We start from the raw sequence: 21,455 nt of genomic DNA, 5'->3' as shown, positions 1-21,455 counted from the left end.
AGGCACATTGTAGATTAATCGGTTGTTGAGTGACTCCGCATATTTCGGCCAGCGCGCCGTAATTAGTTTACGAGGAGTACCCTATGAATGCTGCGAGCGCGAAAGTCGCAGAGATCTCACATAAATCACGAAGAGCCGGGCCTAATTTGCGAAATCGTAAGTGTATCTAATTTCGTTTGTGAAATCCGCCGATTATTATAATCGCGATGTTCCTTCGCGTGCGCGGACGCACCGTAACAATCGAATTTATTTTAGGCACTCACGATTTCACTTTCCTTCGCCAAGAGCGACAGCTATTAATTATAAAAATTTTTTTGGATAAAACTGATTATTAATATTATTTTTTTTTTAATTTGTCAACTACTTTTGCGAATTTAATTATTACTTACTTGCGCTCTGTTTAAAACGCAGTAAGTACATCGAATCGTCGAAAGATGATTAATAGATCATCGAAGTGCTGCTTGCCGTGGACGTGGCCAAAGCGGTCCAAACGGATCTCAAATATACCGCACGTCACGTGGAAACGCGAAGTCTACAATTACGCGACGCGCGAGTAGTCGTTGACGATGGCCGCCGCTCTTTGAAGCGTAAATATAGCGCACAAAACGACGTGGAGGCTTTACCGCGAAGTGAATGGCGGTAAAGCTTCCTTCTCTCTCACCCCTTCCGGCTTCTTGATCGTTCATCGGTTCGTGAAATAATAATAAAAAAAAAAAAGAAATTAATAAACCCCTGTGTGTAAAATTCAGATAACTTTTACGGTTCGCGTTATCACTGTCGAGCGAAAGCAAACACGCGTGCGGCGAGGATCAGCGTTAATTATTCTCGCGAGGAGAGGAAGTCGTGTGCTAGGCGTAAAAAAAAAAAAAAAAGAAATCTTTATGATATGTAGAAACATATGCGGCGTGTGTATAATGATATGCGCGAGGCGTACGCGCCGTTTATCGTAAGCGCGCACGCACGCACGCACGCACGCATGCATTCACTCGCGCACGCACGGACGGGAACTGCAGTTTCATTTGCCCATACGGCAATTCAGGTCATTGACTCATCGACGAGAATATTAGTTGGACGTCGTTGAGAGTACATAGAATGAGAGACGGAAAACGAGGGAAAAAGAAAGAGAGAAAGAAATAAAAAAAAAAATTTAGTAGTATCATATTTCGGTATGGTGGTGGCAAAAAGTACGTGCAGAGCGTATCTGCGGAAGTTCGGTAAAATCTCGAGCCAGAGAGAAATAAATTGGCTGCTATTCAGAAGGGTGCGACAAACTTTGCACTTGCCAGATATATTTATGTAATAATGGCGAAGTGTCCGAGTACTCTCGAAACGGTGGGAGAAACAATTGTATCCAGAGGAGTGTATGCCAAATTAATGTAGGGTCCTTTATAAATGCACATACCTAACATTGATTGAAGTCAAAGGTTGAATAAAGTTATTTAAGTCGTGAATTAGCGTATGTCGAGGAATGAGACTTCGGCGGGATAGATAATTAAATAATCCTACGGTTGCTCCTTACGGTTTTTTCTACAGTTAATTTCCAGCTCGTTGATTTCACGGTAATAAAACAAAGAGAGAGAAAAAAAATGAAGTTTATTAGTCGATCGATTTTCGTACCGTAAATTTTTTTTTCGTTCGCACGCGGGGAAAGAATTGTAAAGCACGCGACATTTCGATACTCTTCCTTCGGAATCGCGGGGTAGCCCGCTTTCGGGTCGTTAAACCCTTCGCAATTAATGGAGAAGTGGACATGCTCAGACGGTCCTCGTTTAAACGATCATTGCCTTCAACAAAGAAACAGATGAATGAGAATCGTAGATAAGATCGGCTGGGATTTCCGGTCGCGCATTCGCTTCCCTTGCAATTCTCTCTCTCCTTCCACGTTCGCGGCCTTCCTTCCGGAATCGCCCGACGAGTAACACCTTTAATCCTTTCTTTTTACGACGATAAAACATTGAACGTTGCCGAAGAGTCAGCTTTTAAATTTCTCTTTTCTTAAATATTTTCTTTACGATTCTGCCGAGATATATCACGATCAATTTTTCGTTTTTTTTTTTTTTTTTTTAAAGGACGTCGTTCGGTAATTTTAATCACGGTCGAATATAATGTCTTCTTCAAATATCAAGATTTAAGAAATTAATTAGCGTGTCGATGTAAAATTTTTTTTTTTTTTGGGGGGAGGATTTTTGGTTAAATGAACATTGTTCTTTATTTTGATGTCACATCGTTGCAATGAGAATTTCCGCAATGCGCTACGACGTTGCACCGCGAAATCGAGGATGTATGCCGGTCGTTCGACAATCCTGCCAGCCGAGGAAAGTAGAAAGTCGCACATGTTTACAGATCGTACACGTTAATCGGACGTGAAACGCAGGTGCACACACGCGACTCGCGGGAAGTCGATCGTTTCGAACGAGGTCCTCGTTAACGGGCCTGCTATTAACGATTCTTCGATTCCGTGAAAACATTCTCCGTTGCAATTCGAGCGTGACGCGTTAAAATTTCGAAAGAACCCCAGAGCCGGGAAACTTAATCGTCGAGTTGCTCTTTCTTCGTACAGTTAAATTAAAAATAATCCGAAATAAATACTAAAAATATTCCTCTCCATTTAATTTACACTTCTGTGGAATAAAAATAAAAAAAAGAAAAAATTTTAAGAGGGTAATCTAAACAATTTTTATGTCGTAAAAAGAGATAACCGCTTTGGTAGGCGCAAACGTATACCAATTATGTTTCACAGAATTTTAATTGAGCTTTGAATCGGCGATTTCACGATAAGCTAACGGCGAGGCACAAGTGCGTTAGCGTTGCTTTCGGCTTGATATTTCATTGTCTCCAATTTAATCGATACGCGTACTTCGCGGAATACGGCTCGGAAACTTTATTAACGCATTTTACGCTTATCAAAACGTGAACATATACGGGTCATGTCATCTACACGCCACTGTGAGACGTAGTCTCTTATCTAATTCATCCACGAAGTGGGTCCTCGGTCGCGTAAGATTACCGGGAACCATACGCGAGCTTTATCATTAACAGTAGCATTGTAATTATCGCGATTCACCATCTCTCGCGCCTCTCTCTCTCGGTTTTGAAGTACCGTTTGGAGGGAATCCGGTTCGCACCGAGTCTTATTGATCGCGAGGTATGCTTCTGCGATTAGATATCGATGTGTTTTACACGGTTTATCGCCATATTTAGAAAGTTATTCTTGTGATTCGTGCATCTTTACGACGACGATCCTAAAGGTCACCGATGATTTATGAACGTGCAATTGCATACGTTCGCGCCGAGTGATAACCGGGCTCTTCTGAAATCGTACGATTTGTGCACGCGCGTTCCATTTAAGCATTGAAATACATTTATCTCGCTACCGCTCGTATGTGTGCCGTATAACGTACGATGTTTTGAAATAAATTTTGACCAGCGGTGCGTATTCGCGGACCGTATTACCGTCGCAATTAATGCCGTCTTGGACCGTTTCAAGTCGCATTAGTCATAATTTATTTTGTCACTCGGTTTATTATTGCATTACGGAATTGGTTAGATTGAGGTTTCACTCGGTAACACCACTCCCGGCGACCTCGTTACAAAGTTGGAGAGCACAACGCCTCCCCCGTTCCCTTTACGGGTGACACCGAGCAATTTCGCTGCACGCGCACAGCTTTGTATCTCGTTAACACCCTACATAATAATCCATGGCTCGCGGAATTACTTTCAAATCTCGTCCGTTTGGATCGATAAGTTTCGTTTATCCAACGGTACCCGATCGACAAATTTAATTCGCGTCGGATTCGGCTCGCCAGCCGAATGACTTCTGCTTTTATTGCCGAGGAGATCGTGGGCGTATCTCATGAAAATTACCACGCTCGTCCGTAATTAGCTGCATGAATCAAAACGCTACACGGCTACTTTTACGACGAAAGGCGGGCTCCTGGCCGTCACTGTTCATTAGTAGATTTACAGGTGCGCCACGCGTAAAAGTGAAACGTTTGCAGATAATCTCCTGAGCGACTTGAGTCGGTATGTGAATCTAAGTTAGCGAAGTAGCACGCTGCGAATTATTTAAAAAAGGAAAAAAAAGCGGAACGGAATTAATATAACGTTATAATTTTTATTTTCTCACTCTTAATCTCTCGCGCCGTTAGCAGTCGTGATAATGACCGATCGATTTTCCCGGATCTGATAGTGACTTCTCTAAATCCATCGCCATTCACAATCAGTTTTCGCTTCTAACGCATACTTGAAAAAACTTTTTCATAGCGTGCTGCACCGTTGATGATCGAACGGTTGCATAATACCAATGTAGTTACGTAATACCGTTAATTACATATCGCTCGTTAATTATTTCCACGCATGAAATCGACGGGACCTCACGAGGCGCGGTAAAACCCGCCGCACCGTGCAGGGATAAGAGCAGTCCTGATAAAATGATCGTGACCGTGGCGACTCGAAGGCCCGTCTTTTTTTTTTTTTTTTCCGCGCCGGGCAGCGCGGATCGTTCGAAACGGTAAACCTTCCCTGCTCTTAAAGTCGCGGCGAAATCGGTCATCGCGGTAATTCAAGCCGATCGGTATCCCGGCGATTAACGATACGCGGACCGTGGGCTCGATCGCCCGTGATCTTTTTCATCGCCGATGATCGTCGAGCGGAGGCCGAGGCGAAGAAAAACGGACTGTCGATGCGCGGAAATCATCAGCTGGAAATTTTTAATGCAACGCGCCCGCGCACGTTTAACGAAGTCCAGCGTAATTTGCTGCGTTAATTACGGACGAAAATGATGATTATATAAGTACGTCGCGGTACAGTTAACCCAAGCGGGATAGCAACCGTACGTACAGTCCGGGATATATCGCGATGCGGTAATACACTGCCGAGTGGAAAAAAAAGAAGAAAAAAAAAAAAAAAAAAAAAATGAGTCTCTTGCTGCCCGTCATATCTTAATTGATAGACCCCTTTCGTTTCGCGCGTACACACCACGGTCGCGTGTTGAGTAATGCGAATATGACTCAGCGGTTCTAATAACTTTAGATAATGCCCTGACATATCAACACTGGCAATTCTGTACTTCTTTCACCCCCGCATAAAACGTGTAATGACTTTTATATGAGCTTATATTACATTAATATTCTAACAAGAACTTAATCGGGTTTGTCAAACGTTTCTTGTAATCCGGAGCACATAGAATGTACCGTAATCCGACCTTGGCCATTGATTGCCCGCGATTACAAAAAGTATTCGCATTCCGGTATCGAGATATCGATGCAGCGGCCGGCCGTTCGCCTCGAGCGCGTTTCCTTGGGTTGTGCAACGTGCAGTGCACGGCGCTCGGCGACCGCACCGTCGGTCGAGCCCAAGGCGGTTAACGTGGCCACCGGCGCGTGGACCGCGATCCACATACGAAACAGTGCGAGGTTCTTTCCTATGCCTTCTTCGAAGCACCGCGCTAGGCCGACAGGCAGTCCTTCCGCGGTCTTCCTTCGCGGCGTTACGCGGGTAGAGAAAACGAGATCGCGGGTACAGGGCCAAGTGCGGGCGCGGAGGTAATGACACGTGGAAGTGATGCCGGATTAAGGATCTTTGCGCGAGAGATAAGGCCCCGCGATCTGAATGATCTGGATACCGCGGCTGTTTTCGGTAAGAGCCTCGCTTTGCGTCTTATTATTCATGGGCGAGTGCATTTAATAAATCCCGTTCTTTTTTTTTTTTTTTTTCTTTCTTCTTTCGGCAAGATCAAAAGTAGAAGTCGACCGTCGGGTTTGTCTAATTTTATCGCCTACTTCACTTTTATTCGTTTGAATTCGAGACAGAAGTCCTTGGTGAAAAAAAAATCGAGAAGACGATTATTTTTTTTTATTCCATATCGTGCATGTCTTGAAATTATTAATGACTTTCTTTTCCTGAATTTATTATATAAAGAGACTACCCTCGACATTTCCAGCATCGCTCGCGAATTTTGTTTACGCGGCGACGGACAATGCAGCTAAAATCGCATTACGCGGTGCAATCTGTCGCGACAATGTCGACAATGTTTCAACCTGTTTGCCGTCGTCGCCGATTACATCGGACAAGTCTCCCACAATGTCGAAAATAATTAATATTCAACAGCCGTGCCTCTTTCTCTCTCCCTGCACGCGCGGTTATTTTACCTCTCGTTCGGTAACGCGTTGTAAATACACACTCTACGTAAAAAGAAGTTAGCGCGAATTAGCGAATAGTTTTTTTAGTACACTCGTTTAGCCAGTCTTCGGTTTTGTCGGCAAATAAAAGGACTCGTATGCAAAATACGAGACGCGAAATTTCATCAGCGTTCATCCGCAAGTCTCGTCGCAGCTCGTCTGACGATAAGAAGAGAGCTCGGCTTGTGATTAAAATTCGACTCGCGAGTCTTCGCTGAATAATCTTATCGCAAATGTTACAAAACTGATTTCCTCTCCCGTGAAAAAAAAACTGAAGGGATATATTTACGTGCGGCCGCTGAGCGATTTAGAGTCACAAGTGCCGCTTCGAATTTTTGAACACGTACAAGTAAATCGAATTTCAAACACCGGCGTCGGATATTCGATATTATCGGAGATAGCCCCGCGCGCGAAAATGTCACCGACAATTTGCGGAAACGATTCACTTAAACCGGAGGGCGTAGAACCGATTTTCGAAAGAGTCGGAGGATATAATTCAATGCCACGCCGTGCTTCAGTCAGCTTTAGTCAGCTTTGGTCTTTAGGTCGAATGACGTAATCGGGTCAGTAATGAAAATTAATCTCAACTAAGATTATTATATACGCATTATAACACGAGAATTACGCACACCGCCGGATCAATACGAGCGTAGGTCACGATGTTGCGCTACGTATTCGCTAACGCGCGTAACTGACCGTCTCTAGGACTGCAGAGCAATTGCAGATATGCGGCGACACGTGCTCTCCTTCGAAGAGAATCACGTTCGCCGTCCCGTTAATTGTAAAACAATTCACTTCGATCCGTTTAATTTCAATTTCTTATCGCTCGCGCGCGCATACGAGTATTATTCTTTAAAAAGCATATAACGGTGCGTACATGTTTTCTCCGCGGTGCCTCCACGATCCTCCGATCACGTATTTACGTGCTCACGTTCCCAGAAGATCGCCTCGGGAGGATTCCGAGAGAATTTCACCGACGATCAATCCGCCTACCTCAACGATTTGTCGAGCGATTTGTTCAAGCGCATATTCAACGCGGTTATACAGCGAGAGATACGTGGAAAGCGAAAAGGAAGAGAGTGTTTGCAATGCGTAGCTTTAATTCATGTACTTTTTTTTTTAAATTTAAATTCCGTAAAAGTTCAATCAGCCTACAAACAGTAGTATAATTGCTGGATATATATTTCGAATGATATTACTTTAAAAGTATTATTTAGCTTCAAAAAACGAAGGCGTGATTTCGATAAACGTGATTGAATCGCAATTGCGATTTGTGCCTGCTGGGAATTTATTGGCATGGTTAGGTTACTCGGTGTACTTGATGCGGAATCACGTTTTCATAATAGACAAACGCAGGGTGGAAATGGGTCAGGCCACGAGAGCAAGTTATCGCACCTGCATGAAGAATCGAACCGAGCCATTAACTAGTCGATAGCTTGCTGAATGGCATCGCAGGAAGTGAAAGCGTACCGCGAGGTCGGTCAATTTACATTTAATTATCGCGGCAATGCGATATTCGATTTAGAGGATTTAGAGAGATTTTAATTTGTACAATAGCGCGTAAAGTCTAAACGTGACCTAACATTAATTTAATATTATATACCTGAGCTGTAAACTATTGGTGGACAGGCGCTTTTATTTTCCGTGTCTATAAAAATGAAAAGCCTAAAGCCGGCTTGTGGCCGTGTACTGCATCACGATGACGTGTTTCATTTTGAGCACCGTCTGCTCTATTCTTCGTGAGACGCGGAACGGCATGGCCGAAAGAGAATTCCCGGCGGCGCTATCGAAAAGTCGATAACGCTCCTCCGATTCAGCATTATGTGAGAACTTTGAGAACCCAGAACAATTTCATAAAATTCTATCTGACGGACGAACACAATGAACTCTCCTTTGGATATAAAGTCTATAATATGATCTTAAACCGGCAATTTTCTTATTTCACACGTAGGCTATTATTATCGAGAGAGTGCTTCGTGCGAGATAATATAAATGTGGTAAACCCGCATTAAAGACAAATATATCTCGAGCAATGTTAATTTTTGTATAAAAAAAAAATTCAGAATAAATTCAATGTGAATGTTAAGTACCTCTTTGTTTTTTTTTATCTTTTTGGGACGGTTTTGCGTATAATCTACGACAGAACGTGAGATAGATTTACTTTGATTCAGAGTTCCGCGGGGAAGAAAGAACAGACGTCGCCGTTGAAAGCAAACAGGAAGTTAGAAAACGGTTTGTTTGATTCCGGCGAGCACTTCGTAAGGAGCCCCAGCATCCGGCGCCGTGGTCCAGTCTATATCTTTCCTCGCCTTCCTTTCTAATGTTTCTCGGTAAATCCGCAGCTCCGCGAAAGTTTGAAGGTGTATACAAACTAGTCGCGGATATCCTTTTCAGATCGCGTCGACGCGCTAAAGTCGCAATTTCTGCGATTCTTTTTTCGAGTCCTTAGGATTCCTTCGTTTACGCAAGATGTTTCCGAGGTTTTTTTTAGGGAATTCTCGATGTGATAGACGCGAGGAGATCACGCTCGTTTCGAACAGGCGGTCTCTAAAGATGGTGACCGAGAGAGAGCCGCATAGTCTCGTAATAGCTCCGCGTCCATCTAGTTGCCTAGATACCATCACCTTATATTATATCACTCGCGAACCTACTCGTGGCTACAGGCAAACTGGATGGAAGTCATTCCAAGATAGAAAGCGCGTATTACTTCTTCGTGGTAATAAAAAACTCCGCATTACAGCAACGCATTTCCCCATTATAATACAATTTCTTTATATTGCCCGTGGAATGTGATAAAATTTCTGGTTTTCCGCTTTTCGTTAAATTGGAAAATTTTTTTTTTAAGTAGTATCAAAAGAAAAATAAATATAGTACGTCTCTCGAAAATTGAGAGATTATACGTAGGATTGTAATTAATTTTTTTTTTATCGAAGAGTGATATTAAATGGACCTGTGATTTTTACTTATTTTTTGGATCTCGAATTTTAAACTTCTTTTTTTAATATCTAATAATAAATAATTCCGGAGGTATGGAGCGGTATGAAAATAATTTCTCATAATCTCTAAAATCCTGCCTGTGCTTGTCCTAAAATTTTATTGAAATTAATGTTTCGTCTAATAATATTATTTGGTATAAAAGAAAAGTTTGAAATTCGAGGTTTAAGAAATGAGCGAAATTTGTCGTCACTCTTTAAACGTTAAAGCAATAGTATCGTTTGATAAAATTTATTTATTGTATTAATTTTTGCTATTGCATTTTCTTTAACATTTTCTTTAACGTCGGTTACGCCATTGACTCTAATCGTGACGCCGCCAGGCTCCGTCGTCTTTCACCATGCTCGTTTCGCGGATAGCGGCCTTATTGCCCGACCTAAACCGCGCCTAAGTGTGCGTTCACGTGCCTCGCAAATAGTCTGATAAATTCCTCGGGATATACACGCGGAAGAAAGGCCACGGCAGGTGGCCGTAGATAGGTTGCAGCGAACACGATGACTGAGCGAGTTCGATCGGGACGTTTTAATGCTTGTCGGCGTGAGCAATCGCGCCTTAAACATTTCTATTTCCGAAAGTAACAAGAACAAAAGGAATTTATCTAGGAAACTTTATTAATATAGATTTCACGAGTTATTTCCTTTCGATTCTCTTTGCGAAAACTCGGTCTTTTCAAAATTGTCGTTGCCTTGAATAAAAGTACATTACAATTTGAAGGAATTCCAAATTGGTGTCTAAAAAAATAAAACATTTAAAAAACGCAATGGCTGTTTTGCTTGCTCGTGATGCTGGGATAGACTTGAATTTTTTTTTTCTTTTCGCGAGGTATTCTTATTTAGTAAAACAATTTTTGTTGCGACAAAGACTGCATTTTACGCGGCAAAGTAGCTTTGTTTTTACGTGTCTGTAGAAGTTGGCGATACATCGTACGGATTACCATTTCGTATTTTTCTCGGATTCTTATCTGCCCTGCGATTGTATTCGCCTATTTTACATTTCTCACGTACGGCTGCGGTGAGATGCGTATTTTTCTCGGCTGCGCGACGTCGCGTGGGCAATGCCCATGGCCGAAATCCATATTAAGAACTTCCACCGTTACCACGGATTCAACATCACGTTTTCTCTGACGGTTGCTTTACTTCAAGCCGCGGGCGTTATAGATGCGGCAATAAAATTCTTTCTTATGCGTAATGCGTGCGTTGCATATTTTTATTTATCACGACGCGGCAAGAGAATAAAAAGAAAGATCTATTAATGTTATATTTTTACATTTAATCTGCGAGAGATTTTGCTTCCAGATTTAAAACATTATTCATTGTCGAAATGTATTTTGTATGATCTGCAGAAACGAGATCGTAGAAATTTTTCCACAGAACGCCTATAAATCGTCTGTAAATTGTGTTAATATTAAATTTGCGTGTATAAGCAATTAATCCGTAAAAGGCCGGGCAGGCTGCGAGCGCGGCAGATAATTTAAAAGTGAACCAACTTGTTAACGAGCGGATGCATACTGAAATACTTATCCAACAAAGCTTAAATTTTATACCTCCTGATTATTAGACTGTGTATTTGTCTTGCACGATAATTATTATCTTTTCAGTTGTTTTTTTTTTTCAATTTCGTTAAACTGTCCCCGTCGCGTGGCGAAAAGTTGTAAGCGGAAACTTAAATGAAAAATTCTTTTCCAATAATTCCTTTCATCGTTTTCTCACAGCGGTTTATAAATACTTCTGGGGAGGGCTTTGTAACGTTGCTCGCTGACGTAAATCCGTTTGTACAAATGAAAGCCGATGTTCTTGCGGCTGTCTTACTCGCATTTTCGTCGCGGAACAACGATCTGAATTGCAATCCGGGTGCCGATTACGAATCCCGGCCTAAGCTAATAAAGATCGATGACGCGGCTGATGGTCGTGGATCACCGATCCGAGACCGTCGTCTCCCCTCACGGCTAATCGGAACGATCGTATCTGAATCGCCTCTCGTATATGTTAGCGCAGTATTCCGCGTAATGTCATCGCAACCAGTTGTTAGCGATGACACGGCTTCTTTTTATAGTCAAAACGTAAACGTCATGCACGCGCACGTGCGTGCGTGCGTTGCTTCGGTGAATCGGTTCCTGCCAGACACGTGTGCTAGTTTACATACGCGAGACGTATAGAGAAGCCTGCCGAAGAGAAGCCACTTCGAATGCTCAAAATTTCTCGACCTAAAGCCTTAGCCCTACACGCCTACTTCGTTCTCACGCACGACTTCGCTTGTATTTTTTAAATAATTTATTTTTAATTTATTTTAGATATAAATGTTGCTTCTATTTTTTCTCTCTACTCGCGTACTTTTAAATCAAGTAAAAGTCATATTTCTGCTTAGATCAGCATCGTCGTCGACCTCGTTTTCGCCGAATATGAAATCATCGCGATCTCTCACCCTTATTCTAATTTCACAGCTCGGGAATCTCTGCTTCGAGACTTCCCGAGGCCAGTGCATCTTTCCGATGCGACTGACGTCAGGAACGCAGCTGACTGCATATGGAAATTAATTGATAGTTAAATATCTTTCGCGGGTTACGTGACAACGAACCGCTCCCATGTAAACTGTAGATAATAGCGCTAAGATAACATTGTTAACTAGGTAGCGATCGATAATCAATGCCCCGGTAGGGTAACCTGTCAGTTTTTTAAAAGTATATTATCGGTGCAGCGTGTTCATTCAGTTGGGAATTGCCGAGCAACATTGGCAAGGTCAATATAATTTATCTTACGCGGTGGGAAACGGCGTTTTAGATTCCGGAGCAGGAAAATTAAGTAGAAACACGCTCGCGTTGTTGTTTAATGCTGAAAAATTGCCTGTTTGGGAGAAAGGATTGAAGCAAGGGAAAACCACAGGGAACCATTTGGCGACGATGACGCTCGAATTATCTTTAATGTTCGCCGGGATAAGCTTTATCAATCCGACCGCGGTAAATGATTACCGCAGCGCAGGGCATTTTTACGGAATCGTCGAGGAACTTCCTCGTGCCACTTTAATCTTAATAACATATGGCGCGGCATGACCTCGTACGACGACCACTCCCATCCTTCCTGGCCCTCCAGGTTTCGCTCTCTTCTCTCCTCTTTTTCGCTCCCGTTTCCAAGCCAAGCTCGACAAATTGATTAGGCGTGCTGTTTCGCGTGCCAAGCTACCGGGCCCCGTCCAGGAAAGTTCTTCGCGAGGAATTTAGAAGCTCGCGAGGGATACGTAACGACTCGTAACACGACCGCGTTGACTTTGATTTCTATTTTCAATACTTATTTCCGCATAAAATTCTTTCTTTCTTTCTTTTTTTTTTTTCTTTTTGTTAGAATTGTACCAGAGGGCAGTTCGTTCACGAATATTCCGCAAGAAACTTTAGAATGAGCAATGTTTTTTTTTTTTCCCTCCCGCATTTTTAATTTACTAGAAGCAACCATGTGCACGCTTTGCGTGCATTATTTTTGGGAAGGTCCTAATTCATGCGCGTTATAATAATTGAGTAATTTATGGTCAACGACGTGTTATCGGTTTAAGAGACTAATACAAGCTACGAAAAGAAAACCATGCGACTTACCAATCTGCATGAGCTTCAGCGGAGTTGTTGAGTTCTGCCGGTGGCTGTAACATAAAATGAAACAATATTAATGTAGACAGGTTGAAAATGTTCGAACAAAAAAAAAATTACGCGTATGTATTTGATTTTTCAATAAAAATTAAGTTAATAAAATGACCAATTTAAAGAAAGAATTAATTCTTACCTAAAAGTTGCTCCGCCGATGCATGATGCCTTTCCTAGGTCCTCCTCCTCCTCTCAGATGGGACGTGACGAGCCATCCTTCCGCGCACTAGAAACTCGCGAACGCGCCCGGATTAATTACTATCGCGAAAATTATGAAACACATTCGCACGCTATTTTTCGGCACTCCCGTAAAAAATTATATCGTAAAACAAGCGCCCGTTAACTATCGGCACCCCCGAAGCGACCGACGAACCGGCTGCGGTTCGTATTATCATGATATCGGCGTGCGACACTTTTTCTCACTGCACAACAGCGGAGTTCCTCTTGATCTGTAACAGAAAAATAAAAAAAATTATTTTGTAGATATTACATCTAATTAAATAAAATAATGGAAACATGTTTTAAAAAATCTAAAGCGTTTTACTCCGAAGAAAAATTGATACTTACCCCGGGGTTGCTCCGCTGGGGCAGGATACCCTTCCTGGGCCTCCTCCTCCTCTCAGGATGTCTGCGGGATGTCGGGTTGGTCCTTCGTCAACGGCAGAGTATTATCTGAAACAGAAAAATTGCAGTTAATATTCTGTTCTGTTCGCTGTAATATTCCGCGCGTATTGTTTTTTTCTTACCGCGCGCGTGTTTTGACACCGGACGACCGGACGCACATACCAGCGTTAGCACAGGTAGTGCGTACCGTCCCCCCCCTCCCCCTGCACCCCTTGCCTACAGTCGTTGACTCCCGTACTTTCGCAACGCGTATGAAAATGAGCCGACTAATTACCGCTAGCGAGCACCCTACCCGATCAGGCGATCCATGGAGCGCTGATTGATCGGCGCGCCAGGGTCTCTATCACCACCCCCCGCCCTCCCCAAACGTCCCCTAGTGATAACGGGTGAGGCGCGAGAAAATCGCGAAGATCTTTTTCACCCGGACATATTAATTAAATATTAAAATTAAATCAAACCTTACAATCACCGATTTGATAACCGACACATTAATGATGTTACGTGAAAGTTTAAAAAGTTCGTAAGAAGCTGGGAGTGCTAGCCATTTTTGGCTTTCCTTCTCATCCAAGCGTATATTATGGGAAGTTGAAGCACGCGAGATAATTAAATTCTCGAACCAGCGAGATCGGCAAAATCAATGTGAAATCTGAAAATACGACGAGATAAGACTAATTTAGATTTTACTGTGATATACACAGTGCGCTATTTTTTAATGCGTTCGAACGGATTAATGCGGTAACTCGATGTGCATTCTGCGAGCGCTTGTAAATACGAAAGATCGGAACTTAGAACTTCGACTTCGCTCCATTACAATATGACTCTAGTAATTTCTTGCTCTAACGATCTGTTGTTGAATGATTAAATGGAGAGAAGTCCACTTTTGCGAAACATAACGCTTAAATAATTGAAGAGAGGGATAAAACTTCGTGTATCAAAAGAATAAAGAAGCGGATGTTTTGAACTAAAAAAATTCAAGCTGCAGAAAAATGTATAATAAGAAATGTATTGCACATGCATTTAAGAATCTATAAATCATACATTTTTTTTTTCTAATCTCGCGGGACTTTCAACGTTAGCGATCTTTCTCTTTTAACTAAATTTTAAACTGAGAAGTCTGCTGTTCACTGAATAATTGAATTAATTTTATAAGACGAAAATTCTTTTAATAACAAAGCGCTAAAAATTTATTGGACTAATTGGCCATCGTAAAAGGCCTCGACCTCGGAATTCTAATAATTCCGATTAAAGAGACGATAAAAAAAAATTAATTAGAAGTTTATCAATTTTATTAGATATTATTAAATCGATATTTTTTCATATATTTTTAATATTCTCTCTTTTTTTTGTTTTAGGCCAAGCAACGTGCCTCCGTAAAATGGCTCCTATCGAAGGCATACAACAATCAAGTGCCAGAAAAGCTTCGTGACCCTTATTACCGTGATCATGAGGTAAGCTTTGTGATTAATATTAATATTTTATTAACGAATATTACGAGGAATTCTGATAAAAGACGAACGATGTCGTGTTACAAATTGACGCTGTCAATAGCTCATTTTACGTTGCTTCGAAAATCCACTGAGGAAATATTAGATAGGAGAGACTTCCGCGAAGTTCACTGAAATTTCACGAAAACTAAACTTTGTACTTTCCTCCCACGAGGATAATATGTGTCAGTGATAACTCTTAATGTGAAATGTGTTTGAGTAAGTTTGCTCAAAAGAGAACGTGATTTATACAAGATATAAACTGCTCGTTACAGCTGTAATTTTCTACCAACTTTTAAATTGATTGCTTTTAAAACACTTTGTTCACGAAGAACAATTAAATGGTGGACAAATAATGTGATAACGTGTCGTGTTAACTCTTAACGAATCGGGTCGGGACTCGAATATTCTTAAAATAAATGTCGGAACGACTTGTGAAAAATGTTTCTGTCTTCCGTGAAATATGGTCATCCGAGAATTGCGTCAAAGATATTTTTTTAAATAAAAGTATATATCTCTAATTGACTGCTGCAAGTTAAATCTCTTTACAATCATAAAGACGCTTTCTGCGGAAACGTGCGTGTTTGTAAAATGAGGAGGAAGCTTTATATATTCTCATGAAATAAAGACGAGGAAGGCTCGCAAGGTATAAGCACAAACTTACATAGTTACAGTTTAAGGATCATAAATATTAAACGCCTTAGAAAGGAAACTAAGATAAATAGCAGTGTATCTATTTTTGCACAGAGACTAACGTTCGTCGACAGTATTTTTGCTTATTCATATTTGTTTCTCATTTGCTTCTTCGTACACTAATAATATAATTATATTTATTAGATCGACAGTACGCTAAGGTACCTGGTGCTTACTATCTTTAAATTATCTCTGCTTCGCGTATTTTTTTTTTCTTTTTTTTTATCACTTGCCCAGCAACTTTCCGCGAAAACTTATAGATCCTTCTTTTGATATTTCGTCAACGTGGTAGTCTTCCGTGGAAGACTTGCACGAGGCGAACATTCCTCGTTGCACCGTTGCTCTATGAATTGCGGTTGCTTGTTATCTGACAGAATCTCTATTAAAGTAATATTTTACAAAATATTATTTGTAAATCTATTTTTAGTTGTTTGATCGAGTAAGCTGAAGAAGAAAAAGTATACGAGAAGCTGTCGATAAGAATTTCTTGTTATAAAAATTATTGAGATATCTTGATATTTAGAAAGATAATTATTTATGAATTCTGCTATTCATATATATTATTCTAGAGATAAATGACGTTTACAGGAACAGGAGCATCTAAAACCGCAAATTGTTCACGCGCTTTCCAATGCGGAGCTCTACTGCCTCGCACTGGCCAACATCTATTCGGATCCCAACTATCACAATCAGAATCACTACGGGATCCTTCAAGCTTTGGCCAGGAGAGGTGTCTATGTTACGGAGCAGAACAATACTCAACTCACCGAAACAATTCTCATTCAAAATTCACCACTCAAGATGGTAAGCTTAAAAATAGTAATAGAGTCTAATTTTCTCATCTTTGACACGTACGAATATGTTTAAATGGTAATCTAAAATTAAGAAGAATATTATCCATAAAACTAAACAGCATAAAATTATTTTAATCATTGCACGACGAATATCTTTATATTTTGTTGCAGTCTGCGCATATGGCTGTGATAGAAGGCCTGATGGTCTTGTACGCGAAAGAAGTGGTAACGGGAGACCGAGTAGTTTCGGCGATAAGACGGTTTGACCCCCAGGCTGTAGTAGACGTACCGTCAGATCACGAGAAAGGTCTTCTGCTCTGGATTAATCACGTGTCGCACGCGTTAATATCTAAGATTCAGAGCGAGGAAGGTGGCGGCGATAAGACGCGGCTGCCCGAGCTACCCGCCGCCAAAGATTTTCAATCTTTGTGCGACGGTGTCGGCTTGGCGGCCGTTGTCGCTTTCTACTGTCCTAACGAGCTGAACTGGATGGAGATCAGGGTGTCGAAAAGACCCTCGGTTGCGGACGCGCTGCACAATCTCTCTTTGGTGCACGCGTTTTGCATCAGATGCCTGCCCTATTCGATTTTCCATATGCAACCCGAGGACGTCACGTATATGAGAGGGTAAATTAAATTAAATTAAATTTGAAATTAGGAATATAACAAAATATTTCATACATTTTGAATTACTTTAAAAAAAAATATAATTATTATTTTTGTTCTAATTATTCTTGTCACGACTTTAGATCAATGAAGCAAAACCTGGTCGTTTTTCTGGCTGACATGTACAACGTTTTAGAGATTCATCCGGCGAAATGCGTGCGCTATCCTGGTGAAGAGCGGGCGATGCAATATCTAGATGGTACGTGGACATTTTCTAATTCGGAATGAGATTGTTTATTAGAATTAGTAAATCTGCGCGACAATATATGGCACTATATTTCGATGGAACGAAAGAGAGAGAAAGGGTGGCAGAGTAAGAGGAATTGTGAAAATTGGTGGTGGATAAATGTGATTGGTGAAGGCTGCTATAAACACTGGACTTTTATATACCCATTCTATTTTTTTTTTTTTTAAATTATACTTTCCTCCATAATGTTCCATTACTGTTGCAAGCAACGTATATGTGTCGAGTATTATTTGCAATTTTATTCTAAATTAATTAAATTAATTCATGACGTCGCACAATAATACAAATTATTTTAAATAAATCGTAAATGAATAACGTTGCCTGCAATTGTAATGGCATCACGCTTTTTATCAGTGTCAATACACACACTCGATATCCCAGCCTCTTGATCCGAATTTACCCTAAGAGCAGCAATTAATTATATTATTTTTCATTTGACCACCATTGGCCTTTTTTGCAAACAATAAGATCACCGTTGCAACGGGCAAAGAGATATGATATACCAAGCGAACTATGAACTTTCCTCCACACGCAACACTTAATCTACAACTGTAATATTTCCATATATTTCTATGGTGTAACCTCTTCTTGACGCTTGATACGACAACGCTATCCTCGTCTTCTTCTTTCGTCAACTTCCGGTTGCCCATGAACTACATGATACGACGGGTGCAGCCTGCCCGCGCAATAGTCATGGCGTAGCTCATAAGAGAAGCCTACCACAGTCTATAGCTCCGATACCTGATCTGAGAAGCAACCTCTCCGTATCCGCGCCAGGTTTCACAGGTATCCATACGTTACCACACAAAGAATCAATCTCATGTCTACTAGGTTGGTCGTCTACCTTTGCGAGTCGCGTTTCCGTGGACTGACATTGTCGTTTGTTTAGAGTGTCTTGCAGGGATCAACGACTTCATAGTCATCTTATCGCGTTATCACTTATATGTAGGTGACATCCACGTTTAATGCAACGGACACTTGTCTAATTGCAAATAGTGTGTTTGATGAAATATAATAATTGTAACTATAATATACTTGTTACTAATTTAATTTCTTTTAATTAAAGTCATATTACCAAATTCTAGAATTTAATAACAGCGTTTAAGCTTTTATCATTTTTACTTTTTCTTTTTACTTTTTCTTATCGACAAATTAAATTACTGTGCCGTTAAAATTTTAATTAATTCTTTTTGGGAAAAGAGAAAATATGTATTTTTCTTCAACAAAACAAAAAAAAACTCAGCAATAAGTGAAAAAAACGCGTGATCCCACTGGGACTAATTTCTTAGTGCAGTTTATAAATTGTGAGGAGCACTGCTTATTACTAATCACGTATTGTTTGCATTTCATGCGATTACTATCATGAGAACATAGAACGATGTATATATATTCCCCCGGAAACAAACCTGCATGTGCATATTTTTGCAACACGATCATTGGCTGTCTGTCGCTTGCATTGGATCATTGGCTTTACCTTATATTTCTTTTGCATGAGATTTTGAGTGCGCAGCTATCAATCAGCGAGAAAGATGAAAACTTCATCATCGTTCATTAAGATCCACTTCATGTTTAGTTAGTACGATTACGTTGCAACGTTATATTCGTATTGTTTATGGTGCCATTTGGTTTATGGTTTATCATGTATTGAATCGTTTGTTTCACGTTATGTTCATTTTCAGATTCTTTGACACTCAACGACAAAATTTAGAAATTAGAATATTAGTAGCGTGACTCGATATTTTTCTCTCAAAATATGTGACATAGATTTTCCGTTAATATTTTGAGTCTTGAAATTTGCACAAGTTAAAATTCTCATGCCGTTATCGAGCGTTTCATCGACTTCTCTCGCTATGGTTCTCACACCGAGTACATTTTTCTTGTATAAAATAATTCACATGAGAATTTTACATTGTGCATTAAATAATCTTGCGTAAACTTTATTTTTAATGTAACATAGAGGATATAAATTTATTAGCTGTTGAGCATTTTACTGTTCCTTGAATATAATTTGAGTGATGAATGAGCCTTCTCATTCAATTAAATAAAAATACAAACAGGCGATGAATTCATCATTGAATTATTCTTCCAGTTACGAAGTCGACAAGCAACACTGTGAAGAAATCCCAATCTTTGCAACAAACTGCCGAGAATCACCCGTACGATGACAGGTGCGTTATTTAATATTTCAAGTTATTTTTATAAAAATAAAAGATGTATCAATTAGTAAAAACTCAAGTTTAGTTCTTATTATAGGCGCGCCGGTAGTGAAGAGAGTTTCGTGGTGCATCGTGGCAAGGGTATTCCTACACTGAGTTCCGTAGCTGATGAAAAATCTGGCCGAACTGAAGCCGCTGGTCGGCCAAGTAACTGGGAAGAACAACGACGGAGTTCCTACGCGGGACGTCGGTCTCGACGGAACAGTATCACGGACGATTCTCAGTTGACCATCGAAAATTTCGGCGGATCTCAAGTACGTAACGCACGTAATTATGCATAGCAATGTGTCATTCATTGCCACGAGAAAAATTTACTGCACAAGATTGTTTGAAATAGACGAATAGTGTAATAAAATAATTTTCTTTCTTATTTAGGATAATCTACACAATTTTGGTAGAAATCCGGATAAAGAGGTAGGCGCGCACACTGGCAAGCGCAACACCACCGAGCCGACGTTACCAGCGCGATCCAGCGTTCAGGATGTGTACGGTAGCGGCGTGCAACATATAATCGCGGACAACGGTTACAGCGGTAGCGAGGAACCGACGAGGTTGCGACGGCAAGCGTCTAATAGTAGTCTGGATAACGTCGCTCTTCGGCAAATCTTACATTCCAGCGCAGAGAACGACAATAATACAGACAGTGGCGGCGGTGGTGGTGGTGATACTCTAAATCAAACGAAGTTTGCCAGTTTCGCGAATCTAAGTAAGCAGAATTCGGAAAAGGGGATCAATTTTACATACACAGAACAGGATGATGCTAAGTCGAGTAGGAAACACGGTCAAAGTAATGGGAACGGGAACAACGAAAAGAAAACGACGTTTGCCACTCTCCCAAACACAACCACGTGGCAACAGCAGAGCAATCAGCAGTCGCAACAAATGGAGCAGCATTCTATTGGTAAATTGAAGCAAAAATCAAATTTAATTAAGAAACAAAACTTATTTTATATTACCACTAACAATAAATTAATTTCATTAATTTGATTTTATACAATTTTAAATTAGTGAAAAATTGTATAATATTAGATGAAAACGGCGGTAGTACCATAATGGCCTCGCAGCTGAATAATATACGATTGAAGCTGGAAGAAAAACGACGGCATATAGAGAACGAAAAACGAAAGATGGAAGTTGTCATGTCGAAGCAGCGGCAAAAAGTAGGAAAAGCTGCTTTTCTACAAGCGGTCACGAAGGTAAAAAAACACGTGAGATTATTTCGAACGTAATTTAGATAATCCACATAATATACATATTAAACACTTAAACATCATTAGTTCTGCGTATCAGTTCTACACGTATATCACTGTCATAGTTCAAATTTTAATGGTTTGTTTTTTTGATCAAAGAAAAACTACAAAATAATGCGGGTAATATAAATCAATGCAAATTAAAAGTAATATTTTATCGGGATAAAATATTAAAGTCTGCCATGTTGTGTGACGGTATTTTTAAATTTAGACTAAAAATTAATATATCTCAAAAAGTACAAAGTTTCTTTTTCTTCCGCTTTTATTAATTTAATGTAATATATGTTTGATTGTAATTATACCGCGGATGTTTGATATTGCTTGTACGTATGTACATATATAAGACTATTAATTGAATTTGTAGTATTACTCGTAAAATACGTGGATGTAAAATATGTATATAATTGCTTAATTTCAGGCAACAGTCGTATTTCATTTGTAATTCATATCTATTAATTTTTTATATATACTTATGTAGATCATCGTTTTAATCGCTTTGGTTGTACATAGTAGGATCTTATCTCCTCTTTGTTTGCGCCTTAAATAATCTCGGTTGCCATGTTATCTTAACACAATTCTCTTTCTGATATTTCAGCTATACTTGATGGTAAGCGCATGCTAACGCACTAAATTTTTGCATTACAACAGGATTGAACACCTCTATTTTAAATCACGTTTTAGTTT

At 40.3% G+C, this 21,455-nt stretch overlaps 1 protein-coding gene across 16 annotated transcripts in view; it reads left to right on the top strand.

The window, feature by feature from the left end:
- Patronin (calmodulin-regulated spectrin-associated protein patronin) overlaps nt 1-21,455 on the top strand; it is a 45,422-nt gene that overhangs the window by 10,244 nt on the left and 13,723 nt on the right. For 7 of the 16 annotated variants that reach the window (XM_070659133.1, XM_070659873.1, XM_070659959.1 and 4 more), the window contains 10 exons: nt 14,775-14,870; nt 16,188-16,403; nt 16,565-17,019; nt 17,142-17,257; nt 17,981-18,091; nt 19,395-19,473; nt 19,547-19,775; nt 19,897-20,422; nt 20,530-20,717; nt 21,367-21,378. In XM_070659133.1, the coding sequence (XP_070515234.1) occupies nt 14,775-14,870; nt 16,188-16,403; nt 16,565-17,019; nt 17,142-17,257; nt 17,981-18,091; nt 19,395-19,473; nt 19,547-19,775; nt 19,897-20,422; nt 20,530-20,717; nt 21,367-21,378 (2,028 nt within the window). The remainder of the gene's footprint in view (nt 1-14,774; nt 14,871-16,187; nt 16,404-16,564; nt 17,020-17,141; nt 17,258-17,980; nt 18,092-19,394; nt 19,474-19,546; nt 19,776-19,896; nt 20,423-20,529; nt 20,718-21,366; nt 21,379-21,455) is intronic. The other 9 variants (XM_070659798.1, XM_070658956.1, XM_070659043.1 and 6 more) reach the window with 8 other exon arrangements.

This window comes from Cardiocondyla obscurior, linkage group LG01 (genome assembly GCF_019399895.1).
Source record: "Cardiocondyla obscurior isolate alpha-2009 linkage group LG01, Cobs3.1, whole genome shotgun sequence".
Classification (NCBI taxonomy): Eukaryota; Metazoa; Arthropoda; class Insecta; order Hymenoptera; family Formicidae; genus Cardiocondyla; species Cardiocondyla obscurior.
The sequence above is the reverse complement of the archived record's forward strand: the minus strand, read 5'-3'. Positions and strand labels throughout refer to the sequence as shown.